This window comes from Podarcis cretensis, assembly GCF_951804945.1.
Source record: "Podarcis cretensis genome assembly, chromosome: 12".
Taxonomy (NCBI): Eukaryota; Metazoa; Chordata; class Lepidosauria; order Squamata; family Lacertidae; genus Podarcis; species Podarcis cretensis.
In genome coordinates this window covers 10084346-10105152 of record NC_137181.1, presented here as the reverse complement: position 1 = coordinate 10105152, position 20807 = coordinate 10084346, and the positions used below count along the sequence as shown (strand labels likewise).

The 20807-nt window shown below is 44.8% G+C and overlaps 1 protein-coding gene across 6 annotated transcripts in view; it reads right to left on the bottom strand.

Annotated features, from left to right (window-relative positions):
• Positions 1–8949: 8949 nt before the first annotated feature.
• Positions 8950–20807, bottom strand: part of LOC307227163 (sodium channel protein type 5 subunit alpha-like) — a 38709-nt gene continuing 26851 nt past the window's right edge. For all 6 annotated transcript variants that reach the window (XM_079996347.1, XM_079996346.1, XM_079996344.1 and 3 more), the window contains 6 exons: positions 19302–19586; positions 18040–18093; positions 15689–15826; positions 14157–14261; positions 12812–13082; positions 8950–11749 (listed from right to left, as the gene is read on the bottom strand). In XM_079996347.1, coding sequence (XP_079852473.1) covers positions 10518–11749; positions 12812–13082; positions 14157–14261; positions 15689–15826; positions 18040–18093; positions 19302–19586 — 2085 coding nt within the window. In that variant the 3' untranslated portion in view covers positions 8950–10517. The remainder of the gene's footprint in view (positions 11750–12811; positions 13083–14156; positions 14262–15688; positions 15827–18039; positions 18094–19301; positions 19587–20807) is intronic.

Here is a 20807-nt window from a genome sequence, read left to right as displayed (position 1 = left end):
ACGCCAGCGTGAGAACGGAGGGATTAACTTGCAAAATATAATTAGGTTACCTACAGAGCAAACTTTAGAATCCGCGGGAAGGAGAAGATCCCGGGTCCACGCAAGCTTTTCTCCTCCTTAGATCCATTCCCAGGAATTACTTCTTTTCCCTTTTCTTTAAACCTCTTCCCCCGTCTTCCCAAATCAAACCCCCATGATGATAAAGAAAGGAAACTTACTGTGGCTTTTGTTTTTTGTTGTGTGTGTGTGTGTGTGTGGTTTTGGTTGTTTTTTTCTTCAGCAGGACTTCCCCGCTGCTTTGCCCAGGCAGACTTCCAGGGTCATTCCAGAGTGAAGTTTTAAGTCCCGCTTTAATAGCTCCCGAGCGCCGGGGAGAAGCCCCTTCCCTTCATCGCCGCGCCCCTCGGCCCCTGGGGCGACCCTTCTCCATCCTAGGCGGCTGCAGCTGCCGGCGGGCCATGCTGGAAGTGGTGCCAGCGCCTCCGCGCGCGCGGATGCCAAGAGATCGGCTGGCAAGGCAGGCAGGCAGGCAAAGCAGGCAGGCTGGCCGGTCCAGGCGAGGGAGGCGGTAGCTTCGCACGCGCCGCCTCTCTCTCTCCCTCTCTCCCCGGCGCTCGCTGGCTGCACTCTTGCTGCGCCCTCGCCCTCCATTCCGCTCGCCTGGCGCTGGCAGCGCTTGCCGAGGCGCCAGAGCTGTGGGGCAGCGACCCCTGCTGTCCACGCGCGGAGCCGCCAGAGGCGCTGGGGGAGGGAAAAAGAATAACCCCAGAGGGGGGCAAGGCGCGGGGGGGGGGGGGGGCGGCGCTGGGGGGTGGGGAGCGCCGAGAGAACTTTCCAGAAACTTTCTCATCGCAAAATATTGGAAGACGCAAGATCTACCCACCCTGGAAGAATGGCAGATGAAGATGATCGATTATATGGGACTGGCAGCAGTGGCGTAGCGTGGGGGGTGCAGGGGGGGCTGGCCGCACCAGGCGCAACATCTGGGGTTAGGCAAATCCACGGGTTAGGGGGCGCAAATCCACGGGTTAGGGGGCGCAAATTACTTGCCTTGCCCCCGGTGCTGACAACCCATGCTACGCCACTGACTGGCAGAAATGACCGGCAGAATCCGAGACCAGGGAGAAGAGGCGGCGGAAGAAGATTGGAAGAAATTTAAAGACTATTTGCAGAAATATTGTAAAATTAAGGAATGTTAGAATGATATTGGATAGAAATTAAGTGGTTTTCAGCTGTAATGTATAAAAGAGATGGAAAATAAGGTTTTGAAATAATTAAAAGAATCAGTGGTGAGGATTTGCTAAACAAACAAATTGAATTAGAATATAAGAAAGGGAGGTATGAGGAGGTCTGGAAAATAAGTTAAATGGAAATAAGTAAATGGAAACTTTAAGTGTTTTTAAATTGTTTTTATTTTTCGTATTTTTGTATTTTTGTATTTTTGTTTTTCCTTTCTTTTTGTTTTACAATGTATTATCTTTGAAAACCTTAATAAATATCTTACATATATAAAAAAAACTTTCCAGAAACTTTGGGAGTTCAGGGAGGAGAAGGGAATGGGGTCCCTTTCGGCTTCCGAGACTGCAGTTGGACTTCCGGCGGAGAGGCGCTCTTCTTGCCTCTTCCTCAGCAGGAACGTGGGAACCGGCCTTACGCGCGAGTCAGGCCCTCAGTCCGTCTGAGCCAGTGTGGGCGGCACGGGCTGGCAGGCACCTCGCAGCGTTCCAGGCAGGAAGGGAACCGGCGGGGGCCAAATTTGTTGCGCTTTCAAAGCAGTTTTGAGCTGGAGGCTCCTCGCAGGGGTTTTATTGCAGTGGCTGATTGGGTACCCCCTCCAGTGTGGACGGCTTTGCTTTCGTCGCTACCACGACTTCTTGCTCAGGGTGCAAATTTTTCATGTTAAGGTGGTGGGTTCAAAAGATTTCGGCATTGCAGGGGGTTGGACTAGATGACCCTTGGGGTCTGGGCAGGGCCGGATTTAGGTTTGATGAGGCCCTAAGCTACTGAAGATGCTACTTTAGATGTCCAGCTGTCCTTTGTCAACAACAAATTGTCGCGGGTTTTTTGTGTGTTGAATATATGCTATATGGTAATTTATGGACCTAATGGGTATCTCAAGCCATTTGCACATAACAACATATGTATTTTATCAAAGTAATTGTTGAACTGAAATACAGTTAAGAAGAAGTATATTAACAGTGAAATACAATTAAGAAGAAGTATCTTAATAGTGAAATAATTATTAAGCTCTAACTTAAAATGATTGGGGGCCCACAACACAATACAAACACTGTTGCTGTATGTAGGTTTTATTTTATTTGTTTTTTATCTTATATTTTGGAAATGTACATCCATATTTTTTTCCTTTAGGTTTTTTTTGGGGGGGGGGCAAGAGAGTGGGGCCCTAAGCTATAGCTTGTTTAGCTTATACGTAAATCCGACACTGCCCTTGGGAGCCTTCCAACTCTACAATTCTAGGATCCTGTGTTAGACTGCAGACCACAAGCGCTTACCTGGGAGTAAGCGCCATTGAACTCAGCAGGACACTCTGCTGAGTAAGCACGCAGAAAGCTCTGGGTGACTTAACAGTCCTGGGTAATATTTCCGTTGCACCCCGCTCGGAGCGCACTTTGTAGAGAAAAGCCATGCAATAAAATTAAAAGTGATGAGGAAAATAAAGGTGACCCCCCCTTCCCAAGTCATTGCTTTCAGTGGTTTTGATACTGACAAAAGAAAGCACATTCTTCCTTCAAGGCACCTCTGCGGAGTTTTGAGGAAATTTACTTAAGCTTTATTCAGTTAATTAAAACCCAGCAGATTAATCCCTAGACTCTCATCATGAGATTGCAGAGCACGGGGCACACCACTGGCAAGTGCGGCGGATCAGTGCCGCCACGTACTCTGTGCATGTGCCGAATTTTGGGATTGGCACAGAACCGTCATGTGCTCAGTTATTGTAGTCCAGGGGTCAGCAACCTCTTTCAGCCGTGGGCCGGTCCACCATCCCTCAGACCTGAACCAGGGGGCCGGACTATATTTTGGAAAAAAATATGCGAATGAATTCCTATGCCCCACAAATAACCCAGAGATGCATTTTAAATAAAACCACACAATCTACTCATGTAAAAACACCAGGCAGGCAGGCCCCACAAATGACCCAGAGATGCATTTTAAATAAAAGGACATATTCTACTCATGTAAAAACATGCTGATTCCCGGACTGTCCATGGGCTGGATTGGGAAGGTGATTGGGCCATATCCAGCCCGCCCGGGCCTTAGGTTGCCCACCCCTGTATGTAGTCCTTGCAGGATGAAGACCTGACCTGAACCAGGCCACATTCATGCACTGTGACAACCACTTTAAACAGTCATGGCTTCTCACAGAGAATTCTGGGAGCTGTGCTTTGCTAAAGGTGATGGGAGCTGACGGAAGACCTCTTTGTGCAGCTTCTGGAGCTACAATTCCCAGACTGGTTTAACCAGTGCTCTTTTTCTTTTTTAAAAAAAGAGGCGCTGGAACTCTTGCTCTTACAGTTCTGTGAAGGGAATAGGGGTCTCCTAACAACCCTCGGCACTCTTATCAAACCACAGCTCCCAGAATTCTTTGGAAAGAAAGAAAGAGCTGAACTTTCTGGGTAACCTTCCAGATATTTGCTGAACAGCAAAAGACTAGAAGATCGTTGCGTAATCTTCACAGTTTAGGCAACACCACCCTCTGCTGGTCGAAGAGGATATTGCAGCGAGTAGGTTGGTGGACAGTGACATTTAATTAGTAACTCGCGGCATTAAGTCCAACTTTATTTTTTCATTTGATGCTTCAAAGGCTAATGAAGCCCTGGGACCTATGCACCTGAGAGCACTTGCTCCAATTACATTACTCCTTCCCTTGTTTTTTCTTTATAATGGATTCCTCCCCCACCCCACATTTATATCGTTTCAACTCAGAACTCATTGCAAGTTCTTTCAAGTGTTCTGTACACATATAGTCCCTATGGCTCCGTTCTTCCATTTATCTCCCAGGCTTCCTTCGAGTCCCCAGTCCTGCCCTATCCCCACTGGAGAGGGTTGTGGCGAAGGCTGGATTAGACTGGCCTATGGAGACGGGCTGCCTTGTGAGCTTGAACCTGGGTCTCCCCAGGACTCATAAGAGACTTTAACCACTACACCCCACTGCCCATTATAGCTTATTCCAGAGGACCTTCCTGAACTACAGCTCCCATCTCTGGGACACTGTGCCAAAAATGCATGGCATGCTCGTTGTGACCACATGCTTTCAGAATTTCAGCAGAAATACCTTGTCTTTGGGACAATGTTTCAAATGCGGGCATTCGTTATGAGAGAAGCCTGATCCCTCGCCTTTGCTAATGATTTTACCGTAAACCCTACATCTTATAGCAGGCATAGGCAAACTCCGGCCCTCCAGATGTTCTGAGACTACAATTCCCATCATCCCTAGCTAACAGGACCAGTGGTCAGGGATGATAGGAACTGTAGTCTCAGAACATCTGGAGGGCCGGAGTTTGCCTATGCCTGTCTTATAGGATCATAGAGTTGGAAGGGACCCCGAGGGTCATCTAGTCCAACCCCTTGCCATGCAGGAATCTTAACTTAGGCATCCATGGCATATGGCCATTCAACCTGGTGGGACGACTGCAGCCTTCTTTCCCAAGGCCTGGGGCAGGGGGGATAAGATAACTGGGGATCCAGAATGGACTCAATATGCGGGTTGAAGTTGTTCTTGGGGAAACAGTTGAGGAAACCCTGACACATGATTCCTCAGCCCTCCAAGTCTTCAGCTCCACAGGCCCCCAAGCCTCTTCCCTCCAGGGCCAGAGTCAGACAGGATCTTGACAACATTGTTTAGGGGTGCAAAGGCACCCATAACTGCTAGAGTCAGTGAACATTAGAAAATCAGTAAAATGGTAAAATTTAGATCATATTTGGGATACTGAAGGGAAAATGCAGGCTGCAGCATGGGAATTCCTGCGTTTAGCCTATGCCAGCTGGCCTGTCTGGGCTAGTTGAGTACAAGCCATTACAAAACGATGGTGACACATCAAAGAAAAATCCATGGATCTGTGCAAAATAGGGTTGCCAAGGTTACCGGGGGGCATGGTGTCCTACAGGAAAAATGCATCCCCTAGCAAATGTTCTTGGGGAGGAAAAAGGAGGTGCCAGAATTGGAGGCAGAGGCCATGTGGGGCAGAACCATCTTGGCAGGCTGGGACAGAGGCACGGACATGGTGTGCAGGATCTTGGACTCCAGTGCTGCACTGCTTTGGGGAACAAGCCCCCCTTGGGATGTAACGCTGTGAACTTTCTTCCTCCACCTAGATCCACGTGTATATAGTTGTAAAATAAACCATACATCTTAAAACACTACACTCTCTGATGTGCCTGCATCCCCAACTGAAACACCCCTGGAATCTCGCTACTGATCAGCAGAGGTTGGGGGTGGTGTGCAACCTTTGTAATACCTCCGTATTTACAAGGCTAGGCTAGCTCCACCAACGTTTTACAGGCAGGGAGGGGTCTTCTTCCCCACAGAGGAGAGATGAAAGCAAAATATTGGAAGATTCAAGATTTATTGGACACGGCTGGCATTGTGGGTTAAACCACAGAGCCTAGGACTTGCCGATCAGAAGGTCGGCGGTTCGAATCCCCACGACAGGGTGAGCTCCTGTTGCTTGGTCCCTGCTCCTAGCAACCTAGCAGTTCAAAAGCATGTCAAAGTGCAAGTAGATAAATAGGTACCGCTCTGGCGGGAAGGTAAATGGTGTTTCCATGCGCTGCTCTGGTTTGCCAGAAGCGGCTTAGTCATGTTGGCCACATGACCCGGAAGCTGTACGCCGGCTTACTCGGCCAATAAAGCGGGATGAGTGCTGCAGCCCCAGAGTCAGCCGCGACTGGACCTAATGGTCAGGGGTCCCTTTACCTTTACCTAGCTAAACTGTGGAACTCGCTACAACAGTAGGCAATGCTAGCCACCAACCGAGGAGGCTTTAAAAGAAGAATAGACAAACTCAAAGAGGAGAGAGCTACCTGTGGCTAGCTATAGAGCTGGAAGCAGCAATGCTTCTGAGTTCTGGTTGCTAAAAAGCACCGGAAGGGAGAATGCTCTTGTGCTCAAATCCTGCTCGCTGGTTTCCCACAGGCACCATCTGGTTGGCCACTGGAAGGGTCATTGGCCTGATCCAGCAAGCTGTTCTTATGTTCTTAAGTGCTGCTTCCACTCTAGTCCTCATCCTCCAGCTCCAATCCGGCTGCTAGACGTGGAGTGTGATGAAGGAGCCATCTCTACCTTGACCTCCTTCCTGCTTTCTTTAAGGAAAGCATTGCAAGCCACAGCTAAATGCCAAAGGCCTCCAAGCCATTGAGAGAAATCCTTGTCGTCCCAGCTGGTAGCTGCATCTCTGCTGCCATAGAGATGGAGCCATGCATGCCCATGTTATCAGGTTGGGCATTGCCCCTCGCAAGAGGCTTCTCGTGTATCTCCAGCCGGGGGTGTCATTGCCCCCAAGTGCACCAGTGGCAGTGGGAGGTGGGGGTTTTCACTCCCCAGACAACACGTTGCGGCACACTTAGATGGAGTCAGTTCAACGTTTGGGTGTGTGTCAGCAAGGCCTCCCCTCAGGTCTCCTTCACATGCAGAATGAATGGGCATGAGGTTGCAGCATTGGGTCCACAGGCTCCCCCTGTGGAACAGCGCACAGAGAGACCAGCACAAATACAACTGTGCACATTTGGAAACCATGTGCAAAGCAAGTGCATGCGAATCAGGCCTTGGTACGGCAATGGCTGAGTGGTAAGGGAAAGGTTAGTCTTCTGAGCAATTCCAAAAGATTACAGGTTTAAAAGGAATTAGATCTTCTCCAAGTCAATTCGCAGTAAAAACACGGAAAGCTAAGCACGCAACAAGAACAGATTCGGCTACGTTGAAGCCATTTGCAACTGCTGACTCAAAGCAGTGATCAGCTCTTTAATGTATAAAAGCTTTGAGAATTGCAACGGCAAAGTCTACCTTGAACAGGGGTCTCTAGGGTAAGAGTGGGCACAGCCACCTGCATTTATTCTGGAGTAGCCCTATTAAATCCCATACGACGTCTACAGCGTAAGTGATTTGTGGAAAGCATCCTTGGCGTTCTCCTCCCCAGAGTCTGCTAAAGCAATAGATCGTCTGTATATCAGCCCTTGATATATTTGGGGTTGGTACAATTAGGATTAAATTACTGTTACATCATCAGACTTTGCGAAGAGTCATCTCTCCAGCAGCTTCTTGGAAATCGTGGCTAGAAAAATTGCCCAGGCAAATTAAACAGAAGAGAATTGCCACCTTAATTCCCTGGTTCAAAGCATCCTCCTTGTTCCTTAAATCTTGCAACTCTGACTAAGGGCCATTTCACACATTACAAGCAGTCTAAGGTTGCCCTTTTCCTTTAGGTATTCATTTTCACCTTTAGCACCCTAAACAATTTGAGAGCAGGTCATCTTAAGGAGCAGCTGCATCCCTATGAACCTGCCTGGGTTGTAAAATGGACTTTCGGAGACCCTGTTTTCTAGACCACCAATACAATATCTTTGATGGGCAGCAACCAGAGATGGGGCTTTTTAAGGGAGACAGACTAAAATTGCAGAGTTGTGAAAAATTAAAAAATAGAGTGCAAAAATAGAGTGCTTCACTATTACCAGATAATGGAGGCATATAATTTGGACAAAAAAAATGGCTTCCAGGTGGAAAAATCAAAATTGGAAATAGAACTGCTAGATCCTAAAATTAAGAACTTGTCAAGAATGTATAACTTGCTGTTGAAATGGAATACTCAGGATGAAACGGTGAAATCTGTTATGATTAAATGGGCACAAGATGTTGGACATAATATTATGATGGCTGACTGGGAACAGTTATGGACCACAGGTATCAAGTTCACGGCATGTAATGCCTTAAGAGAGAATATAATGAAAATGATATACAGGTGGTACATGACACCAGTCAAGCTTGCAAAAATCTATCATCTGCCCGATAATAAATGTTGGAAATGTAAAGAGACTGAAGGTACATTCTTTCACCTCTGGTGGACATGCCCAAAGATTAAGACCTTCTGGGAGATGATCTATAATGAAATGAAAAAGGTATTTAAATATACCTTTCTGAAGAAACCAGAGGCCTTTCTCCTGGGCATGGTCGGCCAATTGGTGCCAAAGAAGGACAGAACTTTATGTATGCTACAACAGCAGCAAGAATACTTATTGCAAAGTACTGGAAGACACAAGATTTACCCACCCGGGAAGAATGGCAGATGAAGGTGATGGACTACATGGAACTGGCGGAAATGACTAGCAGAATCTGAGACCAGGGAGAAGAGTCGGTGGAGGAAGATTGGAGGAAACTTAAAGACTATTTACAGAAACATTGTAAAATTAATAACTGTTAGAAGGATGTTGGAATAATATTATATGATTTTAGCAGGAATGATATAAAGGATTTGGGAATAACTGACTGTTAACTGGTGAAAGGAGGAAAAGTAAAGTTACATTATATTAAGACAATTTACAGGACAAAAATCTTAAAAGAGGGAAAGGATTTGCTGAAATGGATAACTGATCTAGAATACAAAAAAGGGAGGTGTGAGGAGGTCAAGGAAATAAGCTAATGAAAGATTAGTAATGAGGAGATCTGATGTATTTTTCTTTGCGTTTTTGTTTTTGTTTAATGGGTTTTATTTCTCCATTTTTTATATTGTGATGTGTTGTTTTGTTTTTGTTTAATGTGGTATTTTTACTTTTTCTTTCTGTAACCTTTAAAATTTTAATAAATATTATTTTTAAAAAGAAAGAGATGGGGCTTTTTAGTGGTGACTCCACATCTTTGGAATTCCTTCCCCAGGGAAATATGCATAAACCCATCAGTGCTGTAAACATAACCCATGCTCTTTCCTCATTTCATCCATATTTCTGGATTGCTTCTTGGTCTGTTTATTGTATTATAACAATGGCAGCAACATGGCTACAATAATATATACACATCATGGTGATTCTTGATATGTTTATCATATTCCAGAAGATGCTCTATCAACAAAACATGCAGCGGCTATATTGGTCAGACAGGGAGGTCGAAAGTGTTAAGTTCCAGTTTGGGCAGCAACCAGTGGTTTTATGCCTGTTATTCTGCAAAGTGCCATGTACATGAAATATGTTACATAAAGAATAACAGTGGTGAATAGAACAGCTTTCTATCCAGTTGTTTCTGCTTTCATGTGTTGTTTCCAGATGAGCAATTGAGTTATGACTTTGTATAAGCATTCTTTCTGCCTGTAGGTAAGTGATGAGCTAGGGCTGCCATGTTTCAAAAAGTGAAAATCCGGACACAAAAGTTGTTGAGCTTTTTAAAGTTTTGCCCAAAAGTTCTTGAGCTGCTTTTGCAAAATCAAAAAAAAAAAAAAAAAAAAAAAGGAAAAGGAAAAGGAAGAAGAAATAATCAAGTTTTTGAGCTATTTTTAAGGAGATTCGCCAAAATGTAGACTTCCAACATTTCCCTAGACATTTTAGTGATTTCCACCCGGACACTGATACCGGCTGCTATATTTCAGCTATGTCTGGGAAATTTGGGACGTACAGCAACCCTAGATGAGCAAGTAGCTCCCTACCCTTCTGCCTCAATTTAGAACAGGCCTACCTCAAATTAGGATAACTGGGATCCATTGGGGACTGGGCTTGAATCAAACAATTTAAACTCAGACCCACTGCACACAGCTGCAGCCCAATCAGCAGCAGGGTGGGGCCTAAAGGCCTTCCAGGCCCCAACTCCACCCCCCCCCAAAGAATCCCACTTTCCAGACTTAATTGGACGGGAAGGAAGTCTTCTGGCAGCAGAGGGCTCAGCCTTAAAGTCTGGATGCTCTTCCACTGCAGACAGGAAGAATGCAGTTCTTAATTTCCTCTGGCTCAATCCACTGACCCAGAATGCATGGGTAAGTGCATTTCTCGTGCTTCCTGCTGGCAATGAGCACTCCCTGCCCTCGCTTGCACCCCCAGGTTCCATGAGATGTATAGAAGACTCCCCACCAAATTAAAAATCTGAAACAATAAGAACCTGTGTGGACCACCAACACGGAGGAAAGGTAAACGCTTGCCAAACTTCTTGGCTGGTGCATCAAAGGAGTCCTCTATTTCCAGACCAGAAAGAGCCGTACTCTGGTCCCATAGGGGCCAGCAAGTTATATTCTCCGTGGGCTTAAGCTCACTTCGGTGCAGTAAGGAAAGAATCACAGTCATCACAGCAATGATACCCATGTCCGAGAGATGATTCTAACATAAAGATTATGATAGCTTTTCACAGATCCTTCCCTTTTCATGCAGCTAGAAAAAAATGAGCAGTGCTAAAGGTAGTATGGTAAAAAAAAAAAAAGGCAGGTGTTCATAATCTGAGGGGTGGAGTCTTCTTGGATTCCGCAATAAGAGAACCATTGCTTGGTGTCTGAGTGGCACTGTGTCTGTTTAAAGGTGTGCTTGACCAGCATCTACACGTTAGACCTCTTGCCTTTGCCTGTAAACAGCTGGCCATCTCTAGCTTTGTCGTTTTCAGGAGACACTGCTGCTTCCCCCTCAAAAGCATCATCAAGTTCTCCAGTAACACTGCGGTAGGATGGAGGAATAGATTCCAAGGATGTTGTGTGGGACTTGTCTGTGTCTGTGATATAGTTTTCATTCATTAGCTGTGCAAGGAGACCTTCTTGTTCCGGAGCATCTTCGTCAAGGATATCTCCATCGCTGGTTTTGTGTCGGTGTAAGAAAGAGGCCTGCTTCATGGAACGCTGGAGCAAATGACTCCGGAAGGCCTTCTGTATAACAGCAGCAGACGCCTCCTCGTATTTCCACCTGAGCGTGGTGGTGATTGGTTCGTAAGAAGCCTTGGACGGGTTTGCTGCCATGAATTTCTCCTCCATTTGTTGCTTAAGGGTGTCCATCTCTCCCGAGTCTCCAAGAACCCTTTTGGTGAAAGCAAAGAGGATGTCCAAGCAGTGGATCCTATCCCCAGTTACCATGGGAAGATCCATGGCCATGAGCTCAAGCACGTTTGGCTTCTGTATGCGCAAGGGCTCTGCCAGCGCATGAGCGAAGTTAGAAAGTTCGGAGAATGAAATAAACTGGGTAGCTTTAGGGTCAAACTTCTCCCACACCTCATAAAACATTTCAAAGTCATCGTCACCTAAAGGTTCAGTGCTCTCTTCTGTGGCAACGTTGAAGTTCTCCAGAATAACTGCAATGTACATATTTACAACTATGAGAAAGGATATAATTATGTAAGTAACAAAGAACAGGATGCCTACAGCTGGGCTCCCACAGTCACCCTTGGAGAAAGTTGACGTCATGCCGAGGTTCGGGTCGCAGAATGGAGGCCCAGTGTTCAATATGGGGCTGAGGAGTCCATCCCAGCCAGCAGACGTGGTGATTTCGAAGAGGCAGAGCATGCTGTTGGCAAAGGTCTCAAAGTTGAACATGTCATCAATCCCAGCCTCCTTTTTGACGTAGGCAAAGTTGGCCATGCCAAAAATGGCGTAAATGAACATGACTAGGAAAAGCAGGAGGCCAATGTTGAACAAGGCAGGGAGGGACATCATCAAGGCAAAGAGAAGAGTCCTGATCCCTCTGGCGGATCGGATCAGGCGGAGTATTCGCCCTATTCGCACCAGACGTATCACCCGGAAAAGTGTAGGCGAAAATGAAACCACAATGCCGGAAAGCAGGCTGCCTGAAGGGGAGAAATAAGCAACGAAAAGCTAAATGGCTGCTCAGCAGGCTAACCCTTAATTGTTTAAAGTTAAAAGAAGTCCAGCAAGGGGTCACTTCTGCATTTTCTATTGTATTCCTAATAAAATGTTGTTGCTGGTGTCTGATTCCTTCCTGGGGGCTTTTAAAACATAGTTTTGGAAGTGGGAGTCATAGTTCTAAAATGCCATGTATTTAATTTTGGGCACAGTTCAGCTAGAGTTGAGCACTTTAAAAATCCAATTTCTCAGGGATTCCTCTCTGGCAGACTCCATATGGCAACCTCAGGGGACACAATCCATCTTTGGCCACAGCTCCCAGGTGTTCCTGGGACACCAGACATTTACATCATATTTGACATATGTGGCTGTACCTAAAGAATTATCAGAACTGTTGTTTGCCCCCTGGTAGAGCTACAATTCCAGCACCCTTAACAAATTACCATTTATTGGATTCTTTGGAGGAAGTCATGTACCGTATTTTTCTCTCTATAACACTCACATTTTTTTCTCCTAAAAAGTAAGGGGAAATGTCTGTGCGTGTTATTGAGCGAATGTGTGGTCCCTGGAGCCGACTGGCCTGAGTGCAGGGGCAAAAATCAGGCAAAAATCAGATCGCGCGCTGCAGAGAGGAGGCTGCTGCTTTCCTGCATTCTGCCTCAGGGTCTTATTGCCCACTCTCTTCTGTTTTCGGTTGCTTTGTTTACAAAGTTGTAAAAGCTGTTTTTGGTTGCTGTGGTTACAAAGTACAGATCCACATGGATTCTCGGGATTTTTGCATTGGCCTACCCCAAACTCACCGTCAGATCACATGTCTGTGGCCACAGCATGAAGCACCAAAATGATACATCCACTGTTTCATTCAGCATTTTTTTTTCTTGTTTTCCTCCTCTAAAAACTATGTGCGTGTTATGGTCAGGTGCGTGTTATAGAGCGAAAAATACAGTAATTCAAATGTGTGGTGTATGTGATGAGGTTTAAAATGCTTCAACTCTGGTTGGGTTGCTAAGAGCTAGTCAAGAGCACATTATTCTGTAGCGACTTACCAACAATTGACATGATCACGACCACCAGGTCAAAAATGTTCCATCCATTGGTGAAGTAATAGTATCTCAGAGCCACCAGCTTCATGACACACTCTATTGTGAAGACGACGATAAAGAGGATGTTTATTTTGTTAAGAACAAATGTCTTCCCTTCGGACTGGTCATCTGACTCCACCATCATCGTGACCATATTAAGGCAGATGAGGGCCATGATGGCAACATCGAAAGCTTGGCGAGTTACGATGTCGAAGAGGAATCCTTGGTATTTGTTCTAAAGGCAAGGGGAGAAAGATTTCCCAGGATTTGTGTAGAATCAATTCATAGTGTCAGGGAACTGCCATCGGAGCCAGAGGTGGAGGGAAGGCTCCAGAGGGATGCCAGAGAGGGTCCCAGTAGGGAGAGAGGCAGCCCATCTGGTGGGGAAGGAAATCAGCGTAGCACCAGTGGAGAAGGGGGGCAGATGGGGGAATCGGAGAGAAGGCTCCTGGACTCCTCGCCGGAGACCAGCGGGGAGAGCACGGGTCCTCCGCTGCCCACACCCTCCCTGCGCAGAAGACTTCAGCGCAGGGAGAGTAGGAGGCGACTGGGCGTCAAAGAACTTCTTTGCTGGAAGAAGTTCAAGAAACGCTCACTGACGGATTCTGCCAGCGACTGAGACAGCCACGGATGGGTGGCTGTCCGGACAGAAAGGGTTCACCCAGGTGACTCAGCCAGGTGTGGCGACGACTTACGCACGAGCAACCCCCTAGAACCATTACACATAGCTACCTGTTATCCTTCAATAATTTAGTCAGACAACAACATATCAAAAATTGCTTAAACCAAAAAAAAAAAAAAGAAAGAAAGAAAGGAAGGAAGGAAGGATCAAATATCCCTTTCAAGTGGAAAGAGGTGTCTTTCATTTGTTATTGGGGGCCTTCCCACAGCAAGTGGAATTTTGAGTTAAATGTAAAAAAGAGAGAGGATATTCTGGCATTTCGATGAGAATGATGCTGTGCTGATGCCATGAAAATCCTTGCATGCCTGAGCTGCATTGCTTCCACAATAAACTCACATCTGGAAGCACCCTGAGCCCCGTCACTTCTTCCAATATACTGAAGGAAATGTGAGATTACTTACAACTTATCCTACAGAAGCATTCACTCACTGCCTTTAATATTTCCATTTAATTCCCTATTGCAGTAACATACCAGAGTGCTCTTAATTCTCAGCCCCAAGATTAAACTTTGTATTCGCCAACTAAGTTTGCTCTGCATCTTAATCATACATTAGCAGCCTTATTCCTTTTTACATTTCTGTTCACCTATTGGAAGTCTTTTGTCTAGAACAGTTGACATGTACTCACCAGTGGCCGTGGGATGGGTTTTTGAGGTTTCTTGGACCCCAGTTTTTTCATGGCATTATAATATTTTTTTTGTTCCTCCGTCATGAAGATGTCTTCTCCACCAAACTGCAAAGAGATAAGAAAACTAACATTGTTGGGTTCAGATTATATATTGTTTGGCCACAAGAGGGGCCTGAGCACCAGAGCACTCTCCCCTCCTGCAGTTTCCTGCACAACTGCACCTCCTGTTCTAATGCTGCCTTTTGCCACAAAAGAGCAAGCACAGGGCTGATTTCCCATTTGGGATAAGAGATGCTTTAGGGATGTTGGAGAATTCCAACAAAAAAGGACGAAGAAATGTAAAGGGCTGAGTTTCATGCATTCACCTGGGATCAGAAACAGAAATCAGTCAATGAATTCAGTTGGTATCTGTTTGCATTTTTGTTAATAATAATAATAATAATAATAAATTTATACCTCAGCCACTCTGGGCAACTCCTAACAGAATTAAAAGCACACAAAAACCTCAGACATTAAAAACTTCCCTAAACATTCCCTAAACACTGAAATTAAAAGATGCCTGCAAATTGGGAGAAAAGCAATGACAAACCTAGACAGCATCTTAAAAAGCAGAGACATCACCTTGCCAACAAAGGTCCGTATAGTTAAAGCTATGGTTTTCCCAGTAGTGATGTATGGAAGTGAGAGCTGGACCATAAAGAAGGCTGATCGCCAAAGAATTGATGCTTTTGAATTATGGTGCTGGAGGAGACTCTTGAGAGTCCCATGGACTGCAAGAAGATCAAACCTATCCATTCTGAAGGAAATCAGCCCTGAGTGCTCACTGGAAGGACAGATCCTGAAGCTGAGGCTCCAATACTTTGGCCACCTCATGAGAAGAGAAGACTCCCTGGAAAAGACCCTGATGTTGGGAAAGATGGAGGGCACAAGGAGAAGGGGACGACAGAGGACGAGATGGTTGGACAGTGTTCTCGAAGCTACCAGCATGAGTTTGACCAAACTGCGGGAGAGTCGGACACAACTAAACGACTAAACAACAACAAACATTGTTTCATTTCCTTTCCACTGAAATGAACGTGAGTGGGCAGCAAGGGGAATAACATAGAATTCTGAAGAAACTGAACTGCAGTAGAACAGAAATGGCACAGACTGTGAAGGATACAGGTTGGAGTGGAAATCTCTGCCTTCTTACATCCCTAATCTTTCTGCTGCCTTTTTTCCTCAAAGAGGTTTATATCTTAACTTAATGCTTCAGTGCTTCAGTCAGAGATAAGGGATCTTTTTAGCTGTTATATGATGTCAGGTGACTGGCAGGTGGGCGTGGTTCTCCCGATACAGCCTGTGGGCCCAACAGAAAGGCCTGCTGAGTCTAATTAAGCCTAATAAAGGTCAGAGTTTCCCCATCAAAAGCATGAATTTTCTTTCACTAATGGAGGCTGGTCCAGTAGAAGGTACCCATCTAACTGGTCTGATTCTTCAAGGGTTCACTTTCAGCAGGCGTAAGGAAAGAGAAACACTTTCTTGATACTTACCTTTTTCTTTTGTTGATTAAAATTATCAATAATGACGCCAACGAAAAGGTTCAGAGTGAAGAAGGAGCCACAGATGATAAAAACCACAAAATAGATGTACATATATTTGTTAGCTTCCCATTTGGGCTGGTATTCCACCTGCAAATACGAAAAGCACATTGAAACATGACTGAGAAAAGAAAAGGGAAAAAGGAGAGAAAGGCAATTAAAGTGGGTAGGTTTGTGGCGACCCCTTGTTAACATTTTTCTCATTGGTTGCCGTACCAAGAGACGGTGGCTGCCTTTGGAGCTAAGCAGCTACAGCGCTGTCTCTGAGCAATTATCCAGAGAGGTTTGCAAGAGGGAAGTAGACATTTATCATGGGATCACTGAAGTTGCCCTCTGGCTCATTTATAAATCTCTTCCCATTGCCACAGTAAGTCACTTATGATGAATCTGCTTATAGCTCATTCTTTCACCAAGACAGTCAGAGCAGTTTATATATGGAGAGGCCCAGATAGGGTCCCATCCAGACTGCTTACAGGAGCAAACCTCTTTTGCTGCAGCAGTAGAACTGTGCCATGTACCTTTCATGGGGCAAGGAAAGCTTAACATGTTACTGCGGATGGGGGGAAAGGTTGGTTCAGTTTGCATTTAAAGGCAAACCTTTGTAATTTGCAGTTTCCAAAACAATATGCAAACTGAAACACAGCCATCCTTCAAAATTCACGCTTCTCCAAATTTGGCAATACAGATCTCCAACACGTGTAAAAACAATATGCACATGCTAGGTTAAACTGGGAATATAAAAATGCTTATATTCATTAAAATAACAAACAAACATGCATTATATTTGGGGAAATTGCTTTGCAAAACTGTATATCTTAGGCAAACTTGCACACAAACGTGTGTACATTAGGAGAAATTTGCTGATGAATTTTCAGGAGGATTTTTGCAAAAAACGGAAACTTATGTGGAAATATGAAGAACAGAACTTAAGATTGGAAAACTGAGAAACTAAGAGAAACTGCAACTTACATTTTCAGCCCTGGCTACCCATTACCCTCCTAATATATATCTGTGTTGTATTCCTCTCCCGGACCTATTTTTTTCCTGTGGAGGAAATGTTATATAGATTTCCCAGTTTCCCCACTCCAGATGGGAAATCTGTGGGAAGGAGCTTTAAGCAGCTGCTGTCACTCTCAGTCACAACTTCCAAGAGAGACTGTTCACAGAGCTCCTGTGCTATGCCTAGTTTGGTTCCCTGTCTTCGCACAACACGTTTGTCGGAAAGCCCACCCCTGTATAAAACCGATCACTGTGGGAAAGCCTAACCATATTATACTAGAATTTAAGGAAACAGTGGTGCCCCACATAAAAGTACAACCCCTGTCTGAGAACTTTACAGCTCCATTATGCCTGTTTTGAATTGGCCCTTCAGGATCTCGTACTGCGTGGTGCAAAATTGATTTGTCTCCTGTTTGGGATTTCCTTAACAATACTTGAAAGACTGTTTTCGGTTTTTTGCCTGTGCTGAAGGCAGGCTAGATCACCCAGGGTGACTTAGCGAGACCTTTTGCTGGGTCTTGAAAAGGCAAGTGTTTGATAATTACAGTTAATTGACACCACAGGAGCAAGACTGCTATGTAGAAAGCTGACCTCCCAGGCTGTCTGCCTAATTTAACCCCTTTATTTACAGCTTTGTTCTATGAAAATGATCACACTTAGGCTCTCTGAGGGCTACATTAGATCATGTTGTGCTAAATGTTACCCTGCCTTGCTCCAAATCACTGGCTGCCGTGGTGGGTGGTTCTGGGAAATAAAGAACACTTTGATGGCAAAACAAGGGTGAATTCTACCAGATGTTACTGAGAGAAATGGAGGACATTAGACTGGATAAGCCTGAGTTCGACACACAACTGTCATTTTCAGTGGCAGCCATAATAATAATAATAATAATAATAATAATAATAATATTGTTTGTACCCCACTCCTCTGACAGGGTTGCCCGTCTCACTGGGTTGTATATACTTCCAGCATATACAAAAACAAAGCATGAAACATTAAAAAGCTTCCCTATACAAGGCTGCCTTCAGATGTCTTCTAAAAGTTGTATAGTTATTTATCTCCTTGACATCTGATGGGAGGGCGTTCCACAGGGAGGGCACCACTACCAAGAAGGCCCTCTGCCTGGTTCCCTGTAACTTCACTTCTCACTGTGAGGGAAATGGCAGAAGGCCTCTCAGAGCAACATGCCATACACACTGATATTAATTTAGTTTGACTCTTGAGCGGGTTCCCTTACGTTACTATTACACCACTGAGCAGGTGAAAAGAAGAGAAGAATGAGCACGTGCATTTCTGTGACTTACATCAGTTGAATCTGCTGCTGCATACATTATCTCCATCCAACCTTTGAAAGTTGCCTAGAGAAAAAACAGACTAATATAAATATGATTAAGGTACGTCAATAGATGTGCTGAAAGAGGGTGGGAAAAACCTAGTGAATCTTTTTGACTTCTTTGCATCAGTCTTCACTCAGAATATATTGTGCAAATATCCACACCTGTCTTTGAGTAAATATAGGCCAGTGACCCAAAGGATGCTGGTTTCTTAGATATGACACCAGTCCTGCTCAGCTCAGGCTGTGAGGCACCAGCATTGATGAGCTAGCCAAACCTCAGTGGTAGAAAGCATGCTTTGCACACAAGACTCTTCGATTCAGTCCCTGACATCTTTAGTTGGTAAACTAAATTGATTTAGCCAAACTCCAAATGAGTTTGGCTAAATCAAGCAGAGTTGGCAAAAGGTGGTGTTTGAGAGCTAACAGGCAAAGTAACAAGCCACCAGATCCTGGAGTCCTTAGAGGATATTACTAATGTTTTGAGCAGAGAACGTTCAATATTTAACATGTATTTTTAAACAACTTGCCACAAAACAAAGGATTAGAAAGTAGCTGTGTTTGTTTGTTTGTAGCTATAAAGATTTATAGACCATTCAGTGACAAAATTCTCTATACAATGTACATAATTAACTTATGGCTATAGTTATTATAGACTCAGAAGAACAAGTGTTACTGAGAAAGAAAGAGAATGGCTTTTGAAGCAAGGATGCACTGAGGGAGTTATTGCAGCAACAGCAACTATCATAAAAGTCTTGCTTTTAGGTATCACTAAAGGCAACAGCGAAGGGACGCAGGTGGCGCTGTGGGTTAAAGCCTCAGCGCCTAGGACTTGCCGATCGAAAGGTCGGCGGTTCGAATCCCTGCGGCGGGGTGCGCTCCCGCTGCTCGATCCCAGCACCTCCCAACCTAGCAGTTCGAAAGCACCTCCGGGTGCAAGTAGATAAATAGGGACCGCTTACCAGCGGGAAGGTAAACGGCGTTTCCGTGTGCGGCTCTGGCTCGCCAGAGCAGCGATGTCACGCTGGCCACGTGACCCGGAAGTGTCTCCGGACAGCGCTGGCCCCTGGCCTCTTAAGTGAGATGGGCACACAACCCCAGAGTCTGTCAAGACTGGCCCATACGGGCAGGGGTACCTTTACCTTTACTAAAGGCAACAGCGGCAACAGTGAAGGTAGACAGGAAAGAGAGAATGAGAATGCGGAGACAGGTGCATTGTGCTATAAGACCTACCACTTGGAGAAGAGCCAGGTAGCCAGAGCCAACATTATCAAAATTCACTTTAACTGTAATCCAGTATAACATCCCGTCGGTCCTGTTGTGCTCCTTACAGTCACTGAAGTTAGTAATTATGGTCTCATTTATGCTGGCATTTGCTTCAGTCATGTTAACGCATTTTCCAAACTTTCCTGCAAACAAGTTGACTCCCACAATGCTGAAGATGAGCCAGAAAATGAGGCAGACTAGAAGAACGTTCATAATAGATGGGATGGCGCCCACCAAGGCATTGACCACCACCTTTGAAAGGTGGGGAAGAGGGGGGAAAGAAAGGGAATGAAAGGATTTTTTAAAAGTCATAATAAAAACATCTTAACTCAAATAAATTAATATTCAATAACCCACCAGAATATAATAGTACACAATGAAATTAAATATCAGCAAACAATATTTAAACAGAGATTTACTTTTAACAATTATAATAAATAACTACCAAATTATAATCCATAAAAATATCAGCAAGTCACAATGCATAAAATACCACAATACATACTAAACAAAGACACACCACTTATAAAATTATTTTTGTAAAAAAATAAATCCATGAACTTCACCATAATATATCTAAATAACAAGAAGGAAAAAAGATTCCAAGGCAATAAACTGTGCCTTTCAACCTCTCTCCTCCCACACGCACCTCCAAATATAAATCATGGGTTCAGACTGCATACTGAATGCCCCTCAAACCCATTCATAGGAAAGCTATGTCAGATCGGATCAGCAGAAGTATAGTTAATCTCAACAAAGCATGTTCATGTTGAAAAGGCACCTTAATAAGTTTACTAGTCCTTGCCACTGCCGTCTAGACTCAGTCCAAGCATGATAGATTCAAGTCGGTGTTCTCATGCAGTGTTAGAGATCATGATGGGGCATAGAGAAGGGGTGGTCTCTTAGGTATATTTCAACCAAGCGGTAAAATGCTTTAGAGATGAGAAATAGCACCCTGTGTTGCACACAGAACACAGCAGGGAGCTGTTGCAGGTGATGGGACACCTCAGTAAAGAGGTGACTTATTTCAAGAATGTGATGGTGCTATGTTCCATGGAGATAACCTGGTGCCATTTTGAAACATGTGCTAGCATGAATGTCTTCTGTATCACAGCAACAGGCTGCTCTTGCCCTTGAAGTAAATCTGATTTTCAAAGTAATTTGAAGAACATGGTTTGATCTCTGCAGCCTTAAATCCACTCCCATGGTCCTCATACTCTAATGTTTCCATACTATTTACCGTCAAAGTTAACTACTGTGTTGTGGGTAACAAAGATGTCTCCTGGACATCTATTGCCACTGCTATTTTTCTAGAAAAAGAGGTGCTGGAACTCACCACAAGTGCTTCCCTTGTTCTCTAAGAATGGCAATGGCACCCACCTGAGAGGAGCTGGAACTGAGTTTTGGTGAGTTCTGGCTGAAAAAAGGCCTGTCTGTTGCCAACAATATAGAACATGTTCATAAACCTCTCAA